This window comes from Clupea harengus, chromosome 8 (assembly GCF_900700415.2).
Source record: "Clupea harengus chromosome 8, Ch_v2.0.2, whole genome shotgun sequence".
In the NCBI taxonomy this organism is placed as follows: Eukaryota; Metazoa; Chordata; class Actinopteri; order Clupeiformes; family Clupeidae; genus Clupea; species Clupea harengus.
Window position 1 is genome coordinate 6419346 of NC_045159.1, and position 27562 is coordinate 6446907.

Genomic DNA, 27562 nt, shown 5'->3' on the forward strand with positions numbered 1-27562 from the left:
ACACACACACACACACACACACACACACACACACACACACACAGAATCGCGCACACAAACACACCAGAGACAGGTCGGGGTAATCACAAATGTTCAAAAAATACAAACACACACAAAATATCAAGCACACACACAAAATCTCAAGCACACACACACACACACACACACACACACACACACACACACACACACACACTCATTATCAAGCGTACAAACACACACACAGCTGGTCTTCCCTATGATCTCTCATAAACAGCTAAACAGTTCCTCTTGCAGGTCGCTAGATGCTTAGACCCCACTACACAGCCTCATCAGCAAACTCACCTCTCTCTCTCCCTTCGTCATTCTTTCCTCCCTCCATCCCTCTCTCTCTGTGTCTCTCTCTCTCTCTCTACAGACACAGCAGGGAAAGAGAAGAACTGCTAACTCGCCTCACTTTTCCTTTTTTTTAATAAATTCATCTCCCATTCAAAGCTTTTTTTTTTTTTTTGAGGTTCAGTCTCCCGAACAACATTTCCAAAAAAAAAAAAAAACATGAAGCATTCTCCCTCTCCTTCTCTTCCCATCTCTCTCTCTCTCTCTCTTTCACGCTGATCTGTGAGGTTTGTCATCTGTCGCTCTCTCCACTCCGGAGGGGTGGATGTCGAGTCGAGTCGAGTGTTTTCTCCCGGTGTACGGACCGCGCTCTTCAGCCCACTTTGGCCCAGCGCAGGAACGCCGGGATTTCACGGACCGGAACATTCCGCGTAAGCGCCTTGACGCGCAGGTTCCTGTCGTCCGTCAGGAGAACCACCTCCCTGCGCAGCCGCACCTTCCCATCTGAGAGAGACGAAGAGGGAGGGAGAGACAGAGGGATGGAGAGACAAAGAGAGAGATGAAGAAAGTTTTAACAAGTGCAATGGCTTGGTTGCTAACACAATTAGGTTCTATACAGCCTTAACAAGTGATGAGACCTGACCATTACCTACACAATAACAAACAAACACAGATCCCTCGATCCACGTGTAAAACAGGGCAGATCATAGACGCTAATGGGCAAGTGTGTGCAAGTTCACGGTGAGGTTTTGGTGAAAGCGTGGAGTGTGACGGGTAAAAGTGGCACCTTTCTGGGCAGGCACCAGGTCCTTGGGCTTGTCCTTGCAGTAGTGCAGACAACAGGACAGGATGACGTCATCATTGGTCCCCTGAACAGAGAGGGTCAGAGAAGCAGCTTTCAAACAAATGTCTCACACACCCACAAACCCGCCCGCCCACACACACACCCGCCCACACACCTTCTGTCCGGAGATGTCCTCGCTGCGGAAGGCGATGGAGTCGAGCTGGCTGCCCCGGCTGGTGAGGGCTTGCAGGCAGGGCTCCCTGGCCTCAAAGCTCTTCTCCAGGAACGCCACCGCCTCCCTGGCCTGCTCCTGCACGTGGCGCGCATGGGCACCGCCGTCACGGGCATCCTGCTGGCCCTTAGCCAAACCATCCAGCTCAGTGATCACTGAGGGAGAGAGAGAGAGAGAGAGAGAGAGAGAGAGAGAGAGAGAGAGAGAGAGAGAGAGAAGGGGGGAGGTGTGAGAATTACTTGTTGTATTACATCTCTGTTGTCAAACCGCTGCTGCTGGAACGGAGAAAAACAGAGAGGGGGAAATGTGACACGTACTGGAACAGGAAGTTGAAAAGACAAAGAGGATGTGGGAGAGACACAGACATTAAGGGTGGGGCTGAGACAAGAGACAGACAGAGAGAAGGAGAGGATGAAAAGAGAGAGAGAGAGAGTGTGTGATGGAGAAAAGAGACGGACACCAGAGGAAGAGGTCATGGGTGAGACAGGGGTCGGAGGGCAGGTGAGGGTCAAAGCCATGCCATCCCAGAGTGCCTTGCTCTGTCTCACCTATGAGGGGCACCACCACCACGTAGAGGCCGCAGGCCACCAGACTCCTCAGGCCCACCAGGTGGTCAATGAAGCCGTTGGTGTCGGGGACCAGGTACACCGGCTGGATCCGCAGCTCCAGGCGACGACACGTCTGCAGCACCTCCTGAGACACACGACCACACACACACACACACACACTTTAATTAGACTCTTTGCTATCCCCTCTTGAGAAAGTGTGCTACACATTACTTTGTGAGAGTGCACGGTTTAGGCATCTGTACTTCTGTTCTTCTGTGTGTGTGTGTGTGTGTGTGTGTGTGTGTGTGTGTGTGGGTGGGTGTGTCACCTGTATCTTGTCTCTGCGTTTCTGCTGCTGGGCCAGCTCTTGAGTGAGGGCGTGGCGTCTGGCCCTCAGCTCTTTGATGTCATTCTCACTGCCATCCGCTAGCTCCGCCTCCAACCCCAAGTCCGCCTCCGACCCAGACGACTCCGCTTCCACTATGACATCATCACTCTGAAACAGGAAGGCCAAAGAGTTGTTCAGTATGAGAATATCCCAAAAAAATGAATAATACATAAAAAAATAAACAAACAAACAAACACACACAATGAAAAGAGTGACATTTTATCCAAAGGGAATTTTAAGTGAGGCTGAGTTTCCCAGCAGCCCTGAAGAATGAGAGGGACTTCGCTGCTCAGATGAACACTTTGATGTGTTTATATATTTGTTTGAATTTAAAAACATAGGCTAACTAATCAAAGCCAGGCCCCCCCGTCTTTTTCTCTCTCCATCTCTCCCCTCATTTTGTTTCTCCCTCTCCATCTCTCCTCTCCTTTCATTTCTCCCTCTCCATCTCTCCTCTCCTCTCGTTTTTTCGCTCTCCGTCTCTCCTCTCCTTTCGTTTCTCGCTCTCCATCTCTCCTCTCCTTTCGTTTCTCCCTCTCTCCATCTCTCCTCTCCTCTCCTCTCAATTCTTGCTCTCCATCTTTCCTCTCCTTTCGTTTCTCGCTCTCCATCTCTCCTCTCGTTTCTCGCTCTCCATCTCTCCTCTCCTTTCTCACCTGGCTTTCCTTCTGCTGCTCCTCACTGGTTGATGCAGGGGCCTTCACCATGGAAACGTACTTCCCTCCTTTGAAGGCCAGTAAAGGCTCTTCCTGTCCACACAAGGCCTCCAGGAAGTACTTCAGCTGGGTGATGCGCTTGCAGTCCGCAGCATTAGCCTAGATCAACACACACACACACAGTTATTTATCTGTCACATGGAGAGTGTGTGTGTGTGTGTGTGTGTGTGTGTGTGTGTGTGTGTGTCTGATGTTGTCAAGGGTAAGCTGTGCCCATGGGCTAGGTCCCATGATGTTTTTAGTCAAGTGCTCGATCAGACCCCACTGCCGCTGCCTCATGACGCACTGGGCCTCCTTAAGCACCGACAGCAGGGGGGAGAGAGAGAGGGGGCATTCAGGCGCAAGTGTCCTGACCATGGGAGGCTGTTTGAGTGTGCGTGTGTGTGTGTGCGTGCGTGTGTTTCATGCTTGTTTGTGTATGTATTTTTTTGTAAGAGTATAGTCCTTTGTTTGAGTGTGTCTTTAACTGTGTATTTATCGGAGTGGTTGTGTGTGTGTGTGTGTGTGTGTGTGTGTGTGTGTGTGTGTGTGTGTGTGTGTGTGTGTGTGTGTGCGCGCGCATCCCACCTTGTCAGTGCTGCGGTCCATGTAGCAGGGCTCCTGAGGAGCGGCGAGGAGCGGCACAAAGCCGGCCAGCAGGAGGTCTTCCTGCAGCAGGAGCAGGTTGAGCTCCTCATCCTCCTCCCCCTCCCCCTCCCCCTCGCCCTCCTCCCCATGCTTGTAGAGCGCCGCCTCGTCATGGTACACACGTGCCAGATCATTACACAACTCAGCCAGCCAGACCCACACACTGGGACTGCTCCTGTGGAGAGAGAGAGAGAGAGAGAGAGAGAGAGAGAGATAGAGAAAGAGGGAGAGAGAGGGAGGGTGAGAGGGATAGAGAGAGGGGGGTGAGTTGGTGAGATAGAGGGATGGAGTGAGGGAAGAGTAATGGATAGAGCGAAAGGGGGAGAGATAGAGAAAGAAAGATAGGACAGAAAAAGAAGGAGGGAATATTGAGAGAGGAAGAGAGATAGAGGGATTGAGTGATGGATGAGGGGGTGCAGAGAAAAAGATAAAAGGATAGAGAAAAAGGAAGAGAGGGGGCAAGAAACGAAGGAGGGAATAGTGAGAGAATGAATGACAGGGAGAGAGATAACGGAGAACGAGTGATGGGAGGGACGATTGGAAGAAGGAAGTGAGAGAGAAAAAGAGCAGAGGATGGAGAGGGGGAGGTAGAGAAATGGATGAAATGAGAGATGATGGAGGAATTAAGCAAAGGGAACAAGCAAACTGTAGCAACACCATAAAAAGAAAGTGGGCAATCTGCTCACTCCAGGCAAAGGGAACAGAAAATGGGCACTCAGCTCACTCCAGGCAAAAGGGAAAAGGTACAGAGCTACTGCTTAAACAGGCAGTCTGCACAGTCAGTCAGGTCCACTGACAGGGCCTTAGCCCCCTCTAGTGGTAAACATTAATGACACAAAACATGACAAATTATTGTGTGCATGTCTATGTGAACATATGCAATTACACGCGTGTGTGTGTGTGTGTGTGTGTGTCCAAATGCATGTGCACCATTAAACCTGTGTGTGTGTACTGACTCCATGCGCCAATGTTCGCGTTGTCCCAGCATAAGTCTAAACTCAAACTTAATGCTGTGTGTGTGTGTGTGTGTGTGTGTGTGTGTGTGTGTGTGTGTGTGTGTGTATACACACTCACTCCATGCTGTTTGGCGGAGGGTTCCAGTGCTCGGGATGGCCCAGCATCCAGTCGGACCAGACCTTGGCGCTGGGCAGGAGCTCTCGGAGGTCAGGGGAGAAGGCAGACACCCTCATCATCTTCTCCACGGCACAGTCGGTGCAGTTAGAGCCCACGTCACAGCCGTCCACACACACAGAGTCTGAGCCAGAGGGTGAGACAGGGGAAGAGACAGACAGCAGAGGCAACGTAAGGGGACAGACACTTCCAAAACTGCAGTAGTTAGCTTATTAAACATTACCCTTAACAGCAAGTGTGTGTGTGTGTGTGTGTGTATGTATGTGAATGATACATACATGTATCTGTGTGTGTGTGTGTGTGTGTGTGTGTTCTTCCTCACCTGTAGGTACCTCTCTAACCAGCTGTGAGCAGCGCTGCACCAGCAGCCCGAACATGGCCAACCCCAGAGCTGTGGCCTGCTCCTGATGTATGGACCGAACATCCCCATCTCCATCTAAACACACGCGCACACACGTTAAAGTAATTAACTCATGTTCTCTGTGCATTGTGAACATGTTGATTGTAATGATTATTTATAGGCATACAAATGTCTCTCTGTGTGTGTGTGTGTGTGTGTGTGTGTGTGTGTGTGTGTGTGTGTGTGCTCTGTGCATTGTGAACATGTTTACGGTGATGATTATTAGTAAGCATTAGGGGTGTAAAAAAAAAAAAACGATACGTATCGATATCCGTTTTTAGCGTGTAAGATACGACTACATCGATGGGTGAAGTCCCGTATCTAGGGATGAGAATTGATAAGATTTTAACAATTTCGATTCCATAACGATTCTTGCTTATCAATTCGATTCCTTATTGATTCTCTTATCGATTCTCTTTGGGCAAGGAAAAAAAACAGCACAAACGAGTTTATTTACATTCATTTTCTTTTATATAATATTCTCTGAATAAATTATGCACAGCATATACAGTATGTATGTATACATTTACATGTTTTAAATAACCAAAAACAAACCTAAGAATAGGTCAACAAACTCTCAAAGTGGGGTCCAGAGACCCAAAGCCTAGGGATCCTTTTCCTTGATGGGCTGCCAGGGGGTCCCAACAAAGACAAAAAGTATTTGTTTTGACTATAATTCCAACCATAACCATTTTTTTTTGACGCGTATTCACCTTGAACTAAAAATAAAATAAACAAATAGTGAAAGCTGGTTAACACAATGAAACAAATGGCACTAACACAATAGACTGTTAGAGTTTACCTTCGATATTAACAGATGAAGCGCTAACGTTAGCTGCGCTGCTGTTGCTTGGTTGAGATTCATTAACGTTATCTTCACTCCGTAGCGCTCAAAAACGCGACATTCCTGCAAAGTTATTGCATGCAGTATGGACAAATGTTTCGGAGTAATGGTAGTTTTTCCCCCCTTTGACGAAAGAGACGTTTTGCAAGCATTGCAAGTGGCCCTGTGGTCATCTTTTTACGTGAAATATAACCACACTTTTGAACACCTCTTCCTAGACGGCATGTTGGCTGCAGTCTAAAACAAAACAAAGTTGCGTGCGCGTCACATACCTAAACGGCAGTTACATCGATACCGGAATAAAAAAAAAAATCTAAAACAAAAATGTTTAAGTATTGATAGTGGAATCGAAAAGGACTTCGGCTAACGATTCCAAGGAATCGGTCCACTGGGAACCCATCCCTACCCGTATCGGTATTAAAATGGCATAAACCAGTCTTTGCCCGATTTAAAAGTTATGAACCGGTTCACAAGCGTTTGTCTCTCCATTTTTTGCTATGCAAAACACAAAACACTGGCTGACCTGTTGCATTTGATCTCAGGTCAGAACAATGACAGCCTGTCATTGGTTTATGCTATGCGGGCTTTGGCCAATCAGGCTGTATTCTCACAAATAACGCCAAGACCTGGAGAGAATGACAGATTACAACTCCCATTCATTTCAACGGCCAATGTTATGCTAGCTACGCTATTCATTTCAATGGTCAATGCTATGCTAGCTACTTCAGCCAAGGAAGATACATCGTTGTTGATTGCGTGATTCTACAGACATCCTCGGATTTAAATAATTATAATAATAATAAATAGGAGAATATTTGTATCTAAACACTTCCAACCCTAAGGCCTGTTTTTGACTTTGTTAGGTAGTCTGCCATGCCTGATATTTTTGTATATTTCACCTAACTAAAAACAATGAGGCAAAAGTAGCATTTATTATTATATTGTAGAATACCTCAGCAATAATAAAATGAGAGTAAACTGAATGTAATCAAACAAGTTTTTATTAAAATGAAATCTAAACATACTCTAGGTTCAGAGGTGCTCAGACTTTGTACAAAGACACATTGTAAATATTTTGGAAGTTTTCTTTTGTACTCTGAACCTTGAAAACATATGTGTTATCTCCACATAGGTGAGTTTAGCATTCAGAAAGTGTTTCTGGTTTCTATACTAATCATAAGTAATTTAGCAAGTGACACTTTCTTCACCTAAACCACAATGAATATTGATGAGTTAGGTCTGAATGTATTTGCGATTGCCACCCCCCATTATCACGTCCTATGGCCCGTCTGTCAGAACAATGGCTTGTGAACATGGATGACGTTCTTTACGGGAGCGTAATTACTTCACGGGAGCCTAATACTAAATTCTGTGCAGACAACAAACTCCAAACACCGACGTTTGTAGCCTAATAAAATTAAGTATGCGTATGATCTGGTTTTTTTTTACTGTAGAATAGTCTTAGCGACATGAAGTAATTTCTATGATTCAAAATCGCCTTGCCGAGTTGACGGTATTCGCCTACACTCAGAACTCCATAATATGACATGCGTTTTACTCCCTATAATTTAATCAACAGCATTCATTACAAGAGCTAGTCAAACGAAGACAACTTACTCATCACAAATATCCTCGGCTTGGTCAAGGCGAAGCTCAAAGTGGATACATTTTCCCTCATCGTGTTCAGCTGTATATATGAGGTAAACGTGGACTTGTTTACAGGTGAAACAGGGTGTTTTCAAAGTAGTTGTGGCCACGTCACAACCCAATAGCGATCGCCGATTTACCATGCAGTTATCATACGAATAGCCGTAATATGCTAATGGGTGGGCCATCACCGGTTGCTTTCACCCTCAGAGAGAGAAATTTGCAAGGCTTCAGCACTATTCTCTTTACAAAGTGCTCATTTATGTCTTAGTTTCAAAATGCATATATTTGAAAAGGAGAAGATTCAGGGTTTCTCTGGGTGTTATTGTTATGTCTGTAAGACAAAAACTCACGGAGCTTTTAAATGCAATTGCTAAAAATAGCTCCAACTGCCCCACGGGGCACCTCCGGGTTGGAAGGGTTAACATTTATAGTCATGATTCCGAGACCGAGCCATCGTGATAACCTGTATATGTCCTAACATAAATAAAAGCACTATATGAACACTGGAAATGGCAGTGAATAAATAAATAACCACTAAACTCAATCGCGTGGATATAGCCATAATGGAATAGAATGGACATATCTACATTCTGTAACAGTACCTCCACCTCTGCCCTGGTGGAGGTCTGGGTTTACCGGTGCTTGCTTTGAAATGATTTTGATCAGTCTCTTAAGTTACTTTCGCGTTGCCTGTGGAGTGTGCACACGTTGCAATAGCATGCCCTTATAAGGAGCTGGCGGGGCGTTTCTGTATGCAAGTTCAGGTGCATGAGAAAGCGCGTTCAATTAAGAACACATTTCCAGGCGTTCACGAATCCAGCGGAGATCTTTTCTGAGGTTGGTCTTTCGAGGTTGGTAAGAAGATATAAGACAAGTAAGAAAATGTTTCGAGAATGAGGTCCATTGTTTCCTCACAACTCAGTGTTTTCAATTATTGAACTGCATCGAATCAAACTGAATCGTTTTTTATCAACATGCATCTTTTCTTGTATCGTATCGTGCCCATGTATCGAGATAAGAATCGGATCGTCTTGGTCATGAGAGATTTACACCTCTACTAAGCATGTCTGTGTGTATCTGTGTGTGTGTGTGTGTGTGTGTGTGTGTGTGTGTGTGTGTGTGTGTGTTACCTCTGCTCTGTGCATAGTGGATAGTGAACATGTTGATGGTGATGATCTGGAGTAGGCGTGTGCTTCCAAGAGGGGAGGGGCTATGCTGCAGGAGGACCCGGAACTCCTGAAGAACCCGAGCCGCTACAGCAGGAAATGTCTCCATGCTTTTACACACACACACACACACACACACACACACACACACACACACACACACACACACACACACACACACACACACAGATTAGAAATACTAAGAGTGAATTCATAATAACTTTAATATAACTATTAAATAAACTATAAACTTGTATTTAAATCTTTAATATATTTTTTTATACCCCGGTGATGAGAATTACTTTTTTTGATGGGCTGGCATATTTCCATATAACGGGACACATATGAAGTAGATCAGGCAATAAAAAAGTTCACCGTATATAAATGCTCTTGAAACTTTTAATGGTAACTATAGCAACCATCGTAAACAACAGTGCCCTCTGATACTACAGTGAGTGTGCAGTCAGGCGAGCTTACGAGTGAACAACATAAATGTGGTGTAAACGCCAAGTTATCTGGAGAATGAGCAAGCTGGCAAACTAGCGGGCATAGAATCAGAAGCGGCTAACAAGTTAAAGGATTCAGGCTTAGCAACAATGGAATGAATTGCAAGCACACAAACGATCCAACGTTATCCTTGTCCGTGACTAAAGAAAGTGCTTGAGGAAACCTGCCAGAGGAAACATTGCTTCCAGCCCGTCCAATATGTTCATATAATGGGACCCCTTCCATATCCCATACTGTAGTGTTACTGTAACATTCCGTGTCTTACCCGACTTTAGTGAAGAGCTTCCCATGGGCGTGCAGGAAACTGAGGATAAACCTCTTCTGAAGCTGAGGAGGAAAAAATACATCAGGTACAGGAGACACATCTTACAATCTCACAATGTCCACGCACACACACACACACACACAGATACAAAGAGACACACATGCACGCACACACACACGCGCACACACGTACACACACACGCGCACACACACACACACACACACACACGTGCACACATACAGGGACATGTGACGAGGGCAAAGTTGGATGAGAACTTTCTAATCAGAATGCGTTTGCACTGATGTGGGCGAATATCCACGGTAACAGGATGACAGCTGCTTGGCTGGTGATTCACCCAACTACCTCATTAAGAGTGTGTGTACATCTCTATGTGTGTGTGTGTGTGTGTGTGTGTGTACACGTATACAAGTGTGTGACTAAGACATGGATGCAATAAAGCCCATTCTGTAAGTGCCATTATCTTAACTATACAATCCCAAACACAAGACTACTGAAGGACTACAGGGCCCCATATGGACACACGCACACCCTTAGAGAGTACATAACACAAACCCTCTGGTATCATACATAATACAACATGAAGCAGGAAACAAGTGACAGGAAGATGAGACAGACAGTGAAGTGGCACCATGACGACACAAAGAGCTTTAAAAGACATTCAAGAGGCTGTGTGTACGCACGTGTGTGTGTGTGTGTGTGTGTGTGTGTGTGTGTGTCTGTCAGAGAGTGTGTGCGCTGTGTTTGCACAACAAGTGTGTGTGTGCGCTGCATGTTAGTGTCTGTTTATCATGTGCAGAGACAGCAGATACAAAAACACCAGATTTGACTCTTTTACAGTGTGTCTAGTTAGGTGTGTGTGTGTGTGCGTGCGTGCGTGCGTATGTGCGCGCAAGAGGCAGAGACTGAGACTGAGACTGTGAACATGTATGTACATATTTGTGAATGTGTGAGACAGAATGTAAGTGAGGGAGTGTATGCAAGTGTGTGTGTGTGTGTATGCGAGTGCGTGTGTGTGTGTGCGAGCGAGCATTCGTTCAAATCACTACTCACATCTCTGGAGCCAAGTGTTCCCAGCTCTCCGTCTAGATCGGAATCTTTTCCGGACTCGCTCTCGGGCCAGGAACCTCTGGGCTGCCGGCTCGGTCGGATCCATATCTCCTCCCTTGTGGCATCCATGCTGCCTCGCCCCCCTCCCCCTCCCCCTCCTCCTCCTGCGCCCCCAGCCCCCGTTCCTGCACCTCGCCCCCGCGCCCCACGGGACGCCCCCTCAGACTCCTGCTGCTTGCGCCGCTCCACGTCATCCGCCTGCAGGCCAGAGAAGCAGACAGAGAAGTCTCCACTTTTAAAACCAAGTTCTCAGTCGGCTGGAAAGAACATACACCTCACCACTCATTCCTATTTCCAAAAGAGAATTCAAAAAGGACATAATTTCTTGCTTTATGAGATTTAAGGGTGGCCAACATGGCCTGCCCTATAGAAATAGGCCATCATCATGAAAGCAATGGCACCACGAGACGAGATACATATATATAGTTTATTTGTCAAAACGTGGTTTGGCGAAACTACCCCAGTGAAGAGAATTAGCTTATATCTTCCCTTCTTAAGGTTGCTGGCATTGACTGTCACGTTACAGGTGATCAAACAAACCCAGAGGGCCGCCGTTGTTTCAGATTACGCCCTCCTCGTAGAAATAGAGCTATTTGATTGGCTAATCCCCACAATGTGTCTGGCAGAGCTCAGACTGAAGCTTCACGCAGAATGGAACATGATTGGATAAAATCCTCCACAGGTTTTATGACTGCGTTAATCAATAAAATAAGATAATAACATAGCTTAATTACCAGACTATAACATAGCTTTATTACCAGACTACAACATAGCTTTATTACCAGACTACAACATAGCTTTATTACCACAGATACGCAAGGTCAGGCAGGGGTCAGGCAGGGGTCTGAGGCCGGATGCACTCTGAGGTTTGCTGCGGCCCTAAGAAACTGACTAAATAAGAGCTTCAAGTTCCTGTCTGTCTAGTGTTCCGGTCTCAAACGAAGAACCCATCTTTGAGTGTGTGTGTGTGTGTGTGTGTGTGTGTGTGTGTGTGTGTGTGTGTGTGTGTGTGTGTGTGTGTGTGTGTGTGTGTGTGTGTGTGTGTGAATGAGTGAGTGCACATGTTGAGTGAGTGCACAACACTCGTGTTTACCTTTACTTCAGTTTGGCAAAAAACAACAGGAAGCTTGGGCTGCTGACTCACAGAACACTGGCTTCCTCAGTTCCACTCTTACCAGCGCTATCTTTCTCAGAATATCTGTTCCCACGGAAACCGCAGAAGTAGCTTCAAAGTATGCTACGCTCTCCATGGTCTACCCAATGGAGTGCCATGCAGCATTCCCTATGGCATTTAACAGTGCAGTAACTTCTGCTAGTGTGGTGGTCTTGATAAGGGTGAGAACAACTAGCGTGTGAACGGCAGAGTCCAAGTGAACACTGCACAAGCAGGCGGAGGGAAGACTGCAACAGCAATGGTGACTGCAGCTGCCGTCAAGTTTATCAAGTTGCAGTTTAGAAGGAAAGCGAGCCATCTTAGCATTGGATGCTAATGCGATCCACCCCCAACATTTGCTCATACGTCTCTCCACACGCGTCCAAAACCTGTTCCCATGTGTGTATGTGTATCACTAAGCACCTAAGGCTAGGCACGCCACCTGTGTGTGTGTTACATCACCTGTGAATAAAGCAATGTGTCTCACTTGGCATCATCAGCTGGTTAGCCAGCTTTGGTGGTTACGCAGCAGTGATGACCAATACAAATCAGTCAACACCAACATCTGTATCAGTGATGCGATTTGACTAAACCACGCACGCACGCTTGCACGCACGCACAACAGGGTTACAGGATGTTCTAATGGCTTCAAAAGAAGATCTAAACGATTATTGTTTTCATAACAGAAATAAATCATGTTAAGTTTTGGTCTAAATAGACTGACCTTGTGCTTGGCTTCCTCAAACACACACACACGGGTCCAAACAGACTGACCTTGCGTTTGGCTTCCTCAAACAGACCCATAAGGCTCTCCTTAGCCGTGAGGATGGGGTTACTGGCAGCCAGGCTCCGCATGTAGTAATACACCGCATCCAGCTTACGCTTCTGATGGAGGGTCACGGGGGGGGGGGGGGTTGACACAGAGGGAAAGACACAAAGAGAGAGACACACAGAGCGAGAAAAACAGAGAGAGAGAGAAGAAAGAAAAAGTCAAGAGGATGTTGAACAGCATCAAGCTGAAAGAGTAAAAACAGCCTGTTCCCAAAAATCGAATTAACTCAAAATGAGGCAACTAAAACTGGCAACTAGCAATTAGTGTCTTTAAAAATAGACAAAGTAAGTACCGGTAGTTACCCACAATACCTTTAAGAGAAGCACTTAAGAGGAAATTACATTTACTTCAAAAAGCCAAATGGGTCAGACCGCCCATGAAAAGAATCGGCTGAGCACATTTACACAAACAGAACCACAATATCCTCTTTTGCCAGCCATGCTGGGCGCTGCAACCAAACTGCCCACAGTAGAATGCCTGGTGGCACATGAGGTAGCCGGCTGCCAACATGCCAGGTGTGAATGTGCGTCTGCGGTTCCTCTCATGTGATGCATGTGGTACTCACCGTGTAGACAGCCAGTAGGGCCAGCTGATTATACGGGCGGCCATTTTTGGGGGCTATCTGCTGGGCCTTCAGGTACCAACTGCAGAGCGAAACAAAAGACAGGAAGCCATGAAGGTTAACCACAGTTTGGTCACTTTGTACTGCAGGACAGTTTTGACAGCGTTAGTCTCAGGAGACCTCCTACTGATAAGACAGGAAGAGCGGGGACAGGGACTGAGATGTGAGATCAGCACACTTTGTGCTGTTTTTGTCATTATCAGCTGTTCTGTCATTATCGGGGACCTCCCAAGGCAGGTGGTACTGGAAGGGATCTGGCTGGTTATGTTCCAGTGACAGCTGTTAACAAGGAGGATTTGATTTCCATGTGTGTTGGTGTGTATGCGTGGGTGTGTGTGTGTGTGTGTGTGTGTGTGTGTGTGTGTATGCGTGGGTGTGTGTGTGTGTGTATGCGTGGGTGTGTGTGTGTGTGTGGTTGCTGTGAAACATACACATAATAAGTTAATAGTAGGTCGTGTCTATTGGGCTGTAAACTCAATGATAAATTATATGACTGAACTGTGATGAAACACATCAATGCTGGTGAAAATTGACAAAATCTGCATTTTATTTTTTAAACTCTGCATTGTGGGTTAAAAATGGTTCAACACGCCATCTACTGTTTAAAATCATCCTGAACCTTGCAAGGCCGATGCTGACAGGGAGAACCGCTTGAGACCAATCTACGTCATGATATACACACATTCAAATGGAGTAAACTCTCAGTGTGTGTGTGTGTGTGTGTGTGTGTGTGTGTGTGTGTGTGTGTGTGTGTGTGAGAGAGAGAGTCTGTGTGTGTGTGTGTGTGTGTGTGAGAGAGAGAGAGTCTGACCTGCGGGCCTTGCCGTAGTTGGCAGAGTCAGTGGCCTGCTCCCTGTACCTGGCGATGTCACCCTGACAGATCATACACCTCTGACCACTGATCAGGGCATACTTCACCTGAAAACACACACACACACACACACACACACACACACACACACACGGGAGACAAGAGGGAGAGAGTGGGAGAAAGAGAAAGACACATACATTAATAACCACACAAAAATATGCTTGCTCACATAGATCTCATGGTTGCCACTAAATACATGAATGAATAAATAAATAAATACATGTTTATGTAACTATGTGCTGTGTGTACCGTCTTCCTCAGAGGACGTGCCCGTATGGCCATGCCGTCCATGTAGTCCTCCAGCTTAAACTGGAACACAGTCTGGAGTTTCTGCAGCAGCGCATCAAAGAACGCTGCCCCCTGCAGGCAAAGCCACAGAAAAGCTCAGTTACCAACAGGTTGGTTTCACACTTCACACCTGGGGATGCCTACATTAGTACTATTTGTATTAATCCCTACCTCACACCACTACCTCTGATTAAAGACAATATATTACAATATAATATTACAACATGTAACATAACATAGTGTAACACAATGTAATAAAGAAGTCTTTTGTGTGGGTTTAGTTTTAATGGACATTTCATTATATCAGAAAATCATTGACACAGGAAGGGAGGGAGAGAGAGTTGTGTGTGTGTGTGTGTGTGTGTGTGCAGTAAGTGTGTGTTTGCAGTGTGTAAGTTTGTGTACGTGTCATGCGTGCATGTAACCACACCTCATCCAGTACGGTGAAGAGCATGTTGCGCACATAAGGAGGAGTGTCCGTGGGAGAGTCCTTCATCATCTGACGGAAACGCTCAATCACCTGGTAGAACACGTTCTTCCACAGTGCCTGGTCGAGATTCTGAGAGTCGGAGAACTCAATGTCGGTCAGAATCACTCGCTCGTACATCGCCAACAGCTCTGCCCTGGAATAACATGTGGGACTGCCAGTGAGTGAAATGCATGATGGGAAATGAAGCATTTTCAGGAAAAAGTGAAACTTACTCTTCAAATTAGGCTTGGACTTAAAATATCAAGCCACACCTACCTAAGCGTTACCCCAACAACTACTGGTAACATGGGTATCAATACAAACACACCAGAGCAAAATATTTACAGGAACGGGAATCCGTTTTGCATTATGCTACACACCTGTGGACAAAAACTATAATATCTGTAAGCCATTTCAAGCCACTAATCATTCTAAACACTAGGCAGTTAGGCAAGCAGCCCAACCCAAGCAGCATGTTTGCCCATGTGCATTCCATTCTTCCTTACATGATAACACATTAGACAGACTCTGGATATATATATATATTTTTTTTTAAACAACAACAAAAAACCCTGAAAAACATAATCGTAAAATATGAATGTAAACCCTAGTTGTTGAACTATTTTTTACATTTTTTATTACTAAATGTAAAAGGCATCACACTAGACATCATATGGCTTTAAAAAGAAAACATCAGCTACCTGATTGCCTAATATGGACGAGTAAGCCCTGGTACTGACCTGAACTGTGCCATGCGCTCCAGGCCCTCCAGGCTGATGTGGTCGCGGGAGAGCAGGTTGCTCAGCTGCAGCTCCTGAGAGACCACCGACCTCAGCAGCCTGCCCAGCTCCCCCCTCGCCTGCTCTTCAGCCTCCTCCGGAGACAGCAGAGGCCCCGCGGACACCATCCCCGGCCCGGCCGGCCCGTAGGAGTTGTAGAAGGGGGGGGACGGGTAGACCTCCCCGGAGTAGGGCACGGGGTAGGGGTAAGCGTAGCGCGGGGGAGTGCCAGAGGCGTCGGCGGGCACCGGGTAGCAGTAGGGGTTGTCCGAGTTTTGGAACTTGTAGTAGGCCATGGCTGAGGCGGGGTGGCCTTGGAAGTGCTCCCCCTTGCGGACTGGAGGACTTCCGGTGGCTTCGTCATCAGTGTCAAGGAACTGCAGGGGGCCGTAGCCACCGTGTGGCATCATGTATAGGGGGTGCTGGGCGACGCCGTGCTGGGAGAGCTGACTGCGGGCAGCCAGGGCAGGCTTCTGGTCGGGGTTGTTGGGGTCCCAGAGTCTCCTGGTGCCGCCTCCGCGACCTCCTCTTCCTCTGCCCCACTTCAATCCCCCAAAGAGCTTGGGCCCCGGTTCGGGGGACCTGGTGAGGTCGGTGTGAGCGGGCAGCACCAGGATGCCCCTGCCTCTTCCTCGAGGCAACTCGCTCTGCCTCCTGTTAGGCTGGTCTTCACCGGATGCCGGGACGGCGTGGGAAGAACCGGTCTGCCTGTTCACCGCCACTCTCAGGATCCCACCTCTGCCACCAACGGAGCCTCCTCTCTGGCCCCTGCCCGATTTCTCCGGGGTCCGTTCTGGGCTCCAGTCTTCATCACTGCCCCTCGTTTTCCGAGGACGCCCCTTCTGCCAACCAAACTCATCATGGGAGTCAGAGGAAGAGACGTCTCTGTTCGTCCGTCTCCTTTGGTGGTTGGCGTTAGGCCGTCTTCCATCTCCCCTTTCTCCCGTTGCTCTGCTAGTGGAGATGGGGGGCGCCGACCCCCTGGACCCCACCTCTACTCGGTCCCGAATTCCCCCACGCCCGGGTAGAGCTCTGCGCATATCGCCCTCTAGTGGCCCATCGAGGCTGGTGCCACTACTGGCTGAGCTGGTGCTGCAAGTCCGGTTTCTAGCCCGCCGGATGTCAGATTTGGAATAGCGCTTCGATGGCGTGACTGCTTTGGGCCTGTTTGCTTTGCTCCGGTCACCCTCTTCTGTGACCCTTTCTGCATCGCCATCCTTCTTTTTGAACCTGTTGTCCCTAGGTTGTGGCCTGTCAGAATCTCTCTGCTGCTGCTGCTGCTTATCTCTCCCCTTGGCCTGTCTAAGCATGCCTACTTCTGGGGCCATCTCTACGCTTTTCCCCTTCTCTGCCTCCACGGGGTCTCTCTTCGCAGAGTCCGACTGGGACGCTCTCTCCCCTCCTCTTGGTCGGCGGGTTCCCTTATCCTTCTTTTTGCTGCTGCCACCCTCCGGCGTCGTGGTCACTTCAGCTCCACTCACACTAGTTCGACCCTTCCTGCCTTCGTTGCCCGATTTCCGTCTCCTGTTCTGTCCCTCCTCGCCATCCCCTCCCCTCTTTCCCTCCGTCTCTATCTCAGGACAGTCACCCATGCTCAGCTTCTCCACTTTGCTCATCAAGGTGTCCACACAAGCTGCGTCCTCATGGGACACACCTGACGTCCCTCCGTCTCTTTTCCCCGGCTTCCCTTGCTCTTGCCTCCTGTTAGAGTCCTTGCTTCGCCTGCCCCTTCCCTTCTCCTCCCTCCCTTTCCCCTGCACCTCAGACGAGCCTCTGTTCTCCTCCCTCCCTTTCCCCTGCACCTCAGACGAGCCTCTGTTCTCCTCCCTCCCTTTCCCCTGCACCTCAGACGAGCCTCTGTTCTCCTCCCGGTCCCTGGGCTTTCCGGCAGGCTGCGACTCCTGTTTGTTCTCGTCCGTGTGGCCTAGCTCTGCCTCCCTACTCCCCTTCTCCATCTCACTGCTCGGGCCAGAGTGCTCTACATCCACGGTGCCCTTCTCTGGGTCCTTGTTAGGACCAGAGTCTTTGAAGTCCTTTGACCTGCGGCTTCCGGCCTGGTATATCTGACGGTCAGGCTTGCGTGTTTTTCGAGTCCCAGGGTCAGAACCCTGTGCTTCCTTCACAGCACCCTTCCTGCCAGAAGCTTCTGTGCCTTTGCTCTCAGTGCTGTTGTTGCTAAGGACAGAATCCAATAATCGTTGCTCAGTAGATGACATATCTTCGTCCTGACAGCTTGACTCCCTGTGAACCCTGGGCTTGGGGCTACTGTGAGATCCCACTGTCCCCAAGGCTGGCGTTTCCAGCTTTGACATTGCCTCATCCATATATGGAGTAAGGACCGGTTGGGATGGGCTTTGCGGTGAGTCGTCCGCCTCTACGCTCTCTTTGCGTCTGTGCCCTGCACCCGGATGGTAGCGCTGTATATCTGGACGCTTTACCTCCCGCTGTCTCTGCCGTTTGCCATCTTCTCGTAAATCTGCAGAAAGAAAAGACAGAATTATTGTCTAGCACATTACTAATTGGCATGGTAGCATGGGTGAAGGAGAAGCTGAAACACTACAATGGGGCTAAAATCTACACACTGCAAGTTGCCACTGCAAATACTTCAGTCAGCACTGAATTTTAAATGACCTATTATCTCATATACAGTGGGGAAAATAAGTATTTGAACCCCTGCCGATTTCGCAAGTTTGGCAACTTGCAAAGAAATGTGTGATCTATAATTGTAATGGTAGGTGTATTTTAACAGTGAGAAAAAGAATATCAACAAAAAAATCCAGAAAACTGCATTTTATAACATTTATGACTTAATTTGCATTTGATGCAGAAAATAAGTATTTGAACCCCTAGCAAAACATGACTTAGTACTTGGTGGAATAACCCTTGTTGGCAAGCACAGACGTCAGACTTTTCTTGTAGTTGGTCACCAGGTTTACACACATCTCAGGAGGGATTTTGGTCCACTCCTCTTTGCAGATCTTCTCCAAATCCTTAAGGTTGCGTTTTCAATGGGAGGGAATGAGGGAATGAGGTTCAAGCCCAATATTCCACGTTGCATGGCCCCATCCATAGTCCCCTCGATGCAGTGGAGTCGTCCTGTACCCTTGGAGAGAAACAGCCCCAAAGCATAATGTTCCCACCTCTATGCTTGACGGTGGGGATGGTGTCATATTCAGCATTCTTCCCCCTCCAAACGCGGCAAGTCGAGTTGATGCCAAAGAGCTTGATTTTCTCATCTGACCACATCCTGTCTCCCAATCCTCCTTAGAATCATTCAAGTGTTCATTGGCAAACTTCAGACGGCCCTGTACATGTGCTTCCTTGAGCAGGGGGACCTTGTGAGTGCTGCATTACTTCAAACCATTACGGCGTAGTGTGTTGCCAATGGTTTTCTTGGTGACTGTGGTCCCAGCTGCCTTGAGATCATTCACAAGCTCCCCCTGTGTAGTTCTGGGGTTATTCTGCACCTTTCGGATGATCACCGATACCACACGAGGGGATATCTTGCATGGAGCCCCAGACCTAGAGCGATTGACAGTTGTTTGGTGTTGCTTCCATTTACGAATAATCGCACCAATAGCTGTCTGCTTCTCACCAAGCTGCTTGCCGATGGTTTTGTAACCCATTCCAGCCTTGTGCAGGTCTACAATCTTATCTCTGACGTCCTTGGTCAACTCTTTGGTCTTGCCCATGGTGGTGAGGTTGAAGGTGTAAAGTATGATTCTTTGGACAGGTTTCTTTTATACATGTCACCAGTTGAGATCAGGTGTACCTTGTTAGGCCTAATGAGGACTAATCTGTGTGCTTCTTGGGCACATAACTAGTCATTGGGAGCCAGAATTCTTGCTGTTTGCTTGGGGGTTTAAATACTTATTTTCTGCATCAAATACAAATAAAGTCATAAATGTTATAAAATGCAGTTTTCTGGATTTGTTTGTTGATATTCTATTTCTCACTGTTAAAATACACCTACCATTACAATTATAGATCACACATTTCTTTGCAAGTGGTCAAACTTGCGAAATCGGCAGGGGTTCAAATACTTATTTTCCCCACTGTATAGCCTAGTAAACCCTGTCTCTATTGCTTGTAGCTTGTAGCTTGACTGTTCTTTCCCTTGTATGTCGCTTTGGACAAAAGCGTCTGCTAAATGACTAAATGTAAATGTAAATAGTATGTGAGATTAATATACCAACAGTGCTAAGCATGCACTTGATCCTTGCTTTAAAGGAAAATAGCCTGGAGGCTACACCTGTTACATGCTTCGCATACCCATCTACATGCACTAATGCCTTTGCCAGCATGATAATTAAATGCAAAACTGGAACTCAGTAAAAATATTTAGCCCTGCTAAATTCTAACACAAAAACATGCAAACACAATAAAAGCCTTTGGCAAAGATCCTCTCAATGACAGCGAGACAATGAAACTAAGTAAACATTTACAACAACATTTTAAAAAGGCTAAAATGTAACTGGGTGAAAGTAAACAAGTTCAATCATTTTAAGACAGACCGAGTGAAAGCAAGGAATGGACAATTTCACTAGATGATGACACTCATCTAGTGCTCACACCTTCTATTTTCATTTGGGGGTGGGTTTGATAGTCGTGATTGTTTCTCAAACATTGCAACAGGCAATTTACTGCAAGAGCCTTAAATATATCAATGTCAATCCTTCCAGTTATCATATAACACTGAAATAAACACAGTCCAATTCTGAGTAACAAAGACTGAGGAAGAGCAATGGAAAAAATATATACAAACAACAACAAACAAACATTACAATCTCCAACCATCCAAATGTATCTTTGAATAATGAAGTATTTCAAGCAGTAAACTAGTACAAGTATACTTTATGTACAGTAGGGCATTAAATGTTCAGTGTACACTGGATGCTCCGGACGGCCAAATAACTATATTGTGTTCTGTTAAAAACACATAGATGAATTTGCTAACTATGCTACCTATAAATAAGTAATATTACTTAAGTTATACTTTCTTCTCCATTGGCTGATAAAAATACACGCTACACAGGTTTCTAATTTTCAGGAAGTTGATAAGCAGCTTCTGTAACTACCTAGCTCTAGTTACAAAGTCGGTCTGAGTTTCGTTTCAAGATTGATAATGTTAGCTAACTGTGCAATTCACTAAGTTAGCTGTTAAACTCCTCAAAGATTGTTAGATGTTGCGAAATGTTAGTCAATTAAGGTTACTCCAAAGACAACCCGTGTGGCTCAGATAGCGTTACAATAACAAAAACCTAGTTAGCTGGTTATTGTAGTTTGAACAACTTAATGGAATGCAATTAGCTAGCTAGCTACTGTTAACATGTTCAGGTAGCTAGTTAGCCTGAACTTTTATTTCCCACAGCTTAGTTAGTTTGAGGGTTTAAGTTCATAACAAAATACGCAAAATGGCTGGTTGTTATAGTGCAACAAACAACGTCAACATAAATGACAATAGCTAATATTGGCTACACATTACACAAATCAACACTATGCTGAAGTAAACAGTAAACAGATAGCGATAGGCTAACTATCGCGGGCTAACTTTGCTAATTGTAACGTTACCTCGCTGTAATGGGGTGGAGGGAGGAATACTATTCGTGGCGAGGTTTTCAAAACAAACGCGGCAGAGTCCACATGAGTCTGCTAACTTTAGCTCAAAGCTACCAAGCTATTTCAAAGGGAGCTAGCGACAGCTAACTTGTTGGTCCGCTAAAGCGTCGGCTAAAGTGCAACCTGGGTAACTGACGTTATCTGGCTAACGTTAGCTGGCTAGCATTAGCTGTCTTGCTAGCAACTTTCTTGCATTGAAGTTTAACTTCAAAAAAGTAACTTCACAGTGGTCGTCATCGCCATATGATGATTAAACCTGCAGAACACAGTTCTTACCTTTGTTATTTTCTCGACGTGTGACCAACGTTGTAGCTTCTGCTCGTAGCTCAGCAGCGGATATTCGTACTCTATCTAGCTCCTCCGCCATCTTCGTCCTCGTCGTCCCAGGTCTCCATCGGTCTCGATCCAACACAAACATACGGAAACTTTGAAGGGTCAAACTTTGCGTTTATGAATAACGCGTGTCTTTCTGTCATGCATATTGAAATTACACGATTTTTTGTCAGTAACCCTAATCATACCTGTTTCCCGTTTGAAGAATATACTGGCTATCGTGGTTAAAGAATAGTAGTATAACTGTATGTTTGACATCTATATTAGATTTACATTCATACATTACATATTTATCAAGAGCGACTACAGTATAGTAGCCTCAACGCTTTCTCCACCAGTATGATGTAATCAATGTCTTAAATAGATAGATAGATAGATAGATAGATAGGTTGTTTATTAGCTATATGACCAAGGCCAGTGGGATTTGTTTTCAGTATGTTAAACTCTGCACCACAATACATACATAGAGAGGCAGCAGATACTCCATATTTAACATATTACATACATAGGTGAATGGTATGCATAGTATGTTAAAAGTTTAAATGTTTTGTCAGGTGAGCTGATTGCTAGACAAAGACTATTGCATAGACAAAGTAATTATGAAAATAGTTTTGTCACAACTGAAGTACAGATCAAAGTCGAATAGACATAGACAAATGTTTTGTCAGACTCTCAGTCGACAGACAGTGTGCATGTCGTGCTGCTGTACCACACTGTAACTGATGATGTTATGATGGGCTCAGTGATGGCTGAGTAGAACAGCAGGTGATGATTGAATGTTGATGATGATGAAGTTGATGACTGACCCGGTATTTTTCAAGCTATCTAAAGAAGTAAAGTTGTTGTTGAGGTTTTGCTATAATGGGTTCAGTGTTAGTTTCCCACTGATGTATGTTCTGAGGAATTTCAAGGAGTCAGTGGTGGTGATAGAGTCACCGTTTATTTGTATGGGTATCTTGGGTTTCTGCATGCAACGGAATAATTCATTTAGGCTGTATCAAGCAGGAGATAATTGTTTGCGCACCACGTGACAGCTTGGTCAGATGAAGATGAGTCCTAAAGTTGTAATTTTCCAAGTATCATTCCCATTCCCAAACTCCTGTTTTCCATGTAGGAGGCCCATGGTGGCAGGTACAGGGGAGCTACAGAGACCCCCCACCTAGATAAGTGCTCCCCAGCAAACAGTGTTTTGGAAATTCAAAGGGTCTCTGGGACGTCCAAACTTGTTTGGCTATATTAGGTCTTCCTCCATTCAAATATACTGTCTTGAATCCCCAAATTATGAGAGTATATAGAGTGTATTACTTTTTATAGGTATGTCATTTCATCACCAAATTAGATTTTCACTTACACAATTGAATGGCAATTTAATTGCTAAAACAAGAAAGATATATGTAATAATGTACATTATGTGATATTTGTAAATATTAAATCAGGGTGTTTATTTGACTGAATGACAATGGCATTTATAATTACACTGATACCTAATATTTGACTGTAGATGACACATCGTACATTATTCTGATGCATGATATCTTCTCACTGTCTCTCTCTCTCTCTCTCTCTCTCTCTGTCTCTCTCTGTCTGCATCTCTCTCTCTCTCCCTTTCTCTCTGTCTTTCTCCATCTTTCCATCTCTTTTTCTATCCTTCTTTCTTTTTCTCGCCCACTCCCCCTCCCTCTCTCTGCCCCAGGAGGATATGGTGGAGAGGTGTGAATGGATCAGGGAAAACAATGACTCATCCCCTATGAGTCATGTGCAGAGAAGGGGGCAGGAGGGGGGGTTGGGGGGTAAATAAGTAAATATCTGGCAAATGTTAGCAATTCACACAAATTAAACATTGTTGTGTTAGACGGAACATATGGGGGATGTGCACCAAATCAACAAACTGCACTAAAATATGGCTGCCATGGGTACAGAGAAGGTGTGAATGATGAAATGTATGCCTCAAGAAGACCTTGGATTTGCTGACACTCTGCTTGCTTGCATGGAATACAGCCAAGGATAGCTTTGTCTCGTCTTTCAAAATGGATGACATGAACATCACAACCAGCAGGGGGCAGTGCATCTTTGAGTAAGGAAGGAGAGCTCTCACTGCAGAAATCTGGGGCTGCGGTCGAATAGTCAAAAAAACGATATCATATGTATTTTTCTAACCGATAGTAAACGCCATGAGGTCAAGGAAAGATCTGATGAAGAATTTGCACGGACTTGAGACAAGACCAATGTGGTGCCAAGAGAATCCGACTGCACTTACACTGGGCTACGTAATTATGCGACGGCGGATGTTTTTTTTTACGTGGGTCTTTAAATGTTGCTGCCGCAAGGAACTTCGAGACAGCATTATCTCCTTTCCTTTCGTAAAGGATGGTCCAGTGTACCCTATGCTAAAGGAGATAAGAAAGGCAGCACTGAAGCACCTTTCCTAAGCATTTAGATAATTTGACCAGCTCTTATCATGTCTGCCATTTAGATACTTCCGGGTCCTTTCACTCAGTTAGGAACTGTCCTAAGCAAAAAAAAAGACTATTCGACTGCAACCTTGGTCTTTTCTCTTGTCTTCTTCCTGTGGATTTCTTTCCTCTCTCCTACCAGTTAGTAACTCTCACCTATGTAAAAGACATGTGTATTACTCTCTCACTACTAAACTGGCTTTGTGCATATCTCTGTATTCAGTCAAAGGTATTGGTAAATGTAACTGAAAAGCCCACAACTCCACCTTGAAAAGAGAAATGATTAAATTAAAAATATAAAAATATCTTAAACAGTATTTCAAAAATGTAAAAAGAAAAATGTTTGTCTTTATACCAATGGCCACCCATCACTAGACAACTATTTCTTTTTTTGCAGCATGGCATCGCAGCATGCCTCTCTAGAGGAAACTTCCGTAATCAGCTCCTTCTTTTCACAAAGCTGCCCTTTTCTGGATGATGACGGGAAGTAGGTGTGGTGAACAGCCAACAGCTCAACAGAGAGACAGGGAGAGAGAGGGAGAGGAGGAGAGAATGAGAGAGAGGGAGAGAGAGAAAGAGAGTAGGGAGAGAGTGAGAGAGAGAGAGAGAAAGACTGAGAGAGAGAAAGAGAGACTGAGAGAGAGAAAGAGAGTAGGGAGGGGAGGCCACACAGGAGGAAAATCAGCCTGTTTTAGCTGATAGTAGAGTAAACAGCTTCATTTCCCTAGCAACATGGCTGCAGAACAGCCATTTAAAGGAGAACAACTCCATTTCTCCTTCTCCAGCTTGTTTGCTGTCTTCCACCACACACTTAGTCACGTGCATGAAAGATTTATAAAAAGCCTTTTATGAAAGACCTTACCTGATACAAATGTTACACGACCACATGCACAAAATATAGACCATTGTCAATGTTATAATAGTTTATTTAAAAACAGTCAATTGTATAGTGAACTTACAAGTAATAGTTACATATTTATGATAATTTTTAGACATTTTGATAAGAGAACCTGCTTGCCTGATTGACAGCTCTAAATCTTTAATCTGATTTGCCTGTTTACGGCAGTTATATCATTCTGAGTGATTGTCTGAAGAGACACAGACACATTCTCTGACACATGGCATGACTTCTGTCTGCATCCCGAGATGAGACTGGAGTCTCATAGGGACATCTCTCTAACCGATCTCAGGGTCTCAGACCAGGGTTGTCAGTGCAGCACTCTGGTGCAGGTTATACCGGAGGATGGGAGACTGAGGGGGAGGGACAGAGAGAAAGACAGAGAGAGGAGGAGGAGGAGAGATTCAGAATACAGATGAGAGAAGCGGAGGCGGGAAGGGAGTTTTCTGCAGGTGAATTCAGAACATCAGGGGGTTTTTCCTGCCCCCTCACTTTGCTCTCTCTCTCTCTCTCTCTCTCTCTCTTTCTCATCTCTCTTTCTTACTCACACAGAATCCCACTCTTCCCTCACCCCCACTCTCTCTCTCTCCCTCTCATTGTCTTTCTCTCTCTCTCTTTCTTTCTCTGCCCTATCTCTTTCTCATTTACAAAGCCAGTTTCAGTTTCTCTCTCTCTCTCTCTCTCTCTATATATATATATATATATATCCCTCTCTCTCCCTCCACCCCCTTCCTCTCTCTCCTCTCGATCTCCCTGCTCCCTACGGGGTGGTGGGTGATGTGATAGAGTTGAGGCTGGAGCTGACTTTTAGGAGTGACAGAAAAGCCATCTGTGGGCTGAGCCCTGTACGGATTCAGGTGTAAGACAGACAAACAGAGATGCCAGGAGGGGAATCTGGGCAAGGCTGGAGAAGAAAGAGAGATGCAAGTCAAAAGGACGGGGAACAAATTAAAAGAGAGAATAGGAGAAGAGGAGGGAAACAATGTTGTTTCAAAAGAACAAAGGTGGCAGGAAGGGGTCACAGTGACGCAGGCATAGTGATTGCCATAATTAAAAGCGAAAGAATCCCCTGCTGCAGTGAGGGAGAGAGAAAATAGATAGAAAGAGAGAGAGAGAGTGGGAGAGAGACAAGGGAAAGGGATAGATAGAGAGAGCATGTGAAAAAGAATGAGAGGGAGATAGAGATGCAGGGAGGAAGAGAGAGAGAGAGATAGAGAGATAGATGGTGAGAGAGAGGCAGCATTGGAGAGAGCATGATTTATTGATGACATCCAGTGTTCACGTTGTCAAATACTCATTGGTTCAAGCAGCATTTATTTTTCAAATATAACACAGAATATGGCAGATATGCACATGTGTTCTGATTCACATGCAGCATGTGTCAGTGTGATGGTGAAGTTCTAGCTATAGGTTGAAAACAATATTTTTAGTGAGATAAAAAAAAACTCTAAATGCAGCATCTCTCAGACAGGCACTGCGTTCTCAATGAATTACTTATCTTTTGCATCATACAGCTCTATTCAGAAGAGGCTTCAGAACAGCAGCACTGTCTCTCACACTCTATCAGCTCCAGAAATGGAGTCCTGAGACCATCAGCCACTGCCCAAAGGTGAGTGGTTGCTGTCCAGTATGGGCAGTGCTGAGGTTTGACAGGTGTATGCTGTCCATGGTACTGATATTGTCTCACAGGGGAGCCTGTGATGTGGAATTGTCGTGTGGAAACTGTGCCTTGCAGCTGGTTCATACCACTTCCTCTCAGACATTATAAAATGCTTTTGTGCCACATGTGAGAAAATCTAACATCTGCTAACACAGGACTCTAAACCTGATGACAGTTATGGCGGCTGCCCTTATCATCCACATCTCGATGGCGGAGTGCTAAGCTAGAAAAGATGTATGAATTAGGTAAAGCATTTTCAAACTTAACCCTTGGTTACAGTATGTGCCTCTCTCTCCCCGGTCCTGCGGGAAACTGAAACCCTGTTTCCCCTTCCTTGGGCCAGTGTACTGAATGCATCTCAGAGAGCAGGTGCTTATGTGAGGACCTTGGCCCTTATCTTCAGCTTCAGCTACCTTGCCAAGCATGTTTTCTAACCTCACATTGAGAAACTGTGCACTTTGTTGTCTTACATCATGCCTTACATGCCCAACACCTACTTCTCATAGCCAGACTCTACTGTGCTGTTATCCACTGTGTCGCCTGCTGTGTGTAACTGAACAGTGACATCTGATTACAGTGATAAGCTAAAGCCCTTGTGAGTGCCAGTGTGTGATGTAAGAGGATCTGGCCCTGTCACTGCAGAGCGTCTTCTAATTTTTACCCTGGCCTGGAGGTTCATGGACACTTATAGATAGATGGATGGATAGATGGATACTTTATTTATCCCGAGGGAAATTTAGGAACTTATTGAGGTCTCAAGGCCAACAAAGGGAGGAACAAGAGAGTGTGAGTGTTATACTTCAGGACCATGGAGAGCAGGTATTTATCCTGGGAATGTTAAAATCAGTAGTGAGAGACCCAAAGCTGCTGAGAAGCAACTCCAC

General features: G+C 45.7%; 1 protein-coding gene across 1 annotated transcript; it reads right to left on the reverse strand.

Annotated features, from left to right (window-relative positions):
- Nucleotides 1-496: 496 nt before the first annotated feature.
- smg6 (SMG6 nonsense mediated mRNA decay factor) lies at nucleotides 497-22318 on the reverse strand. The gene is made up of 19 exons (XM_031571635.2): nucleotides 21611-22318; nucleotides 15677-18191; nucleotides 14898-15090; nucleotides 14429-14539; nucleotides 14120-14226; nucleotides 13252-13330; nucleotides 12629-12739; nucleotides 10645-10899; nucleotides 9574-9635; nucleotides 8766-8911; nucleotides 5064-5177; nucleotides 4685-4865; nucleotides 3551-3785; nucleotides 2924-3082; nucleotides 2208-2375; nucleotides 1880-2024; nucleotides 1275-1486; nucleotides 1103-1184; nucleotides 497-819 (listed from the first exon to the last, which is right to left on the reverse strand). Exons 1-19 carry the CDS (start codon nucleotides 21750-21752, stop codon nucleotides 689-691), a joined length of 5148 nt encoding a protein of 1715 aa, XP_031427495.1. The 5' UTR covers nucleotides 21753-22318; the 3' UTR covers nucleotides 497-688.
- Between the last annotated feature and the right edge of the window lie 5244 nt (nucleotides 22319-27562).

Bases quoted from the DNA above. Each gene is read 5' to 3' on its own strand.
- smg6 (XM_031571635.2), bottom strand. From the start codon at position 21,752: ATGTTTGTGTTGGATCGAGACCGATGGAGACCTGGGACGACGAGGACG. The intron at 14,540-14,897 runs GTGTGGTTACAT...CTTTGCCTGCAG, and splicing joins TCTTCACCGTACTGGATGAG to GGGGCAGCGTTCTTTGATGC. The intron at 1,487-1,879 runs GTGAGACAGAGC...TCTCTCCCTCAG, and splicing joins GGTGGTGGTGCCCCTCATAG to TGATCACTGAGCTGGATGGT.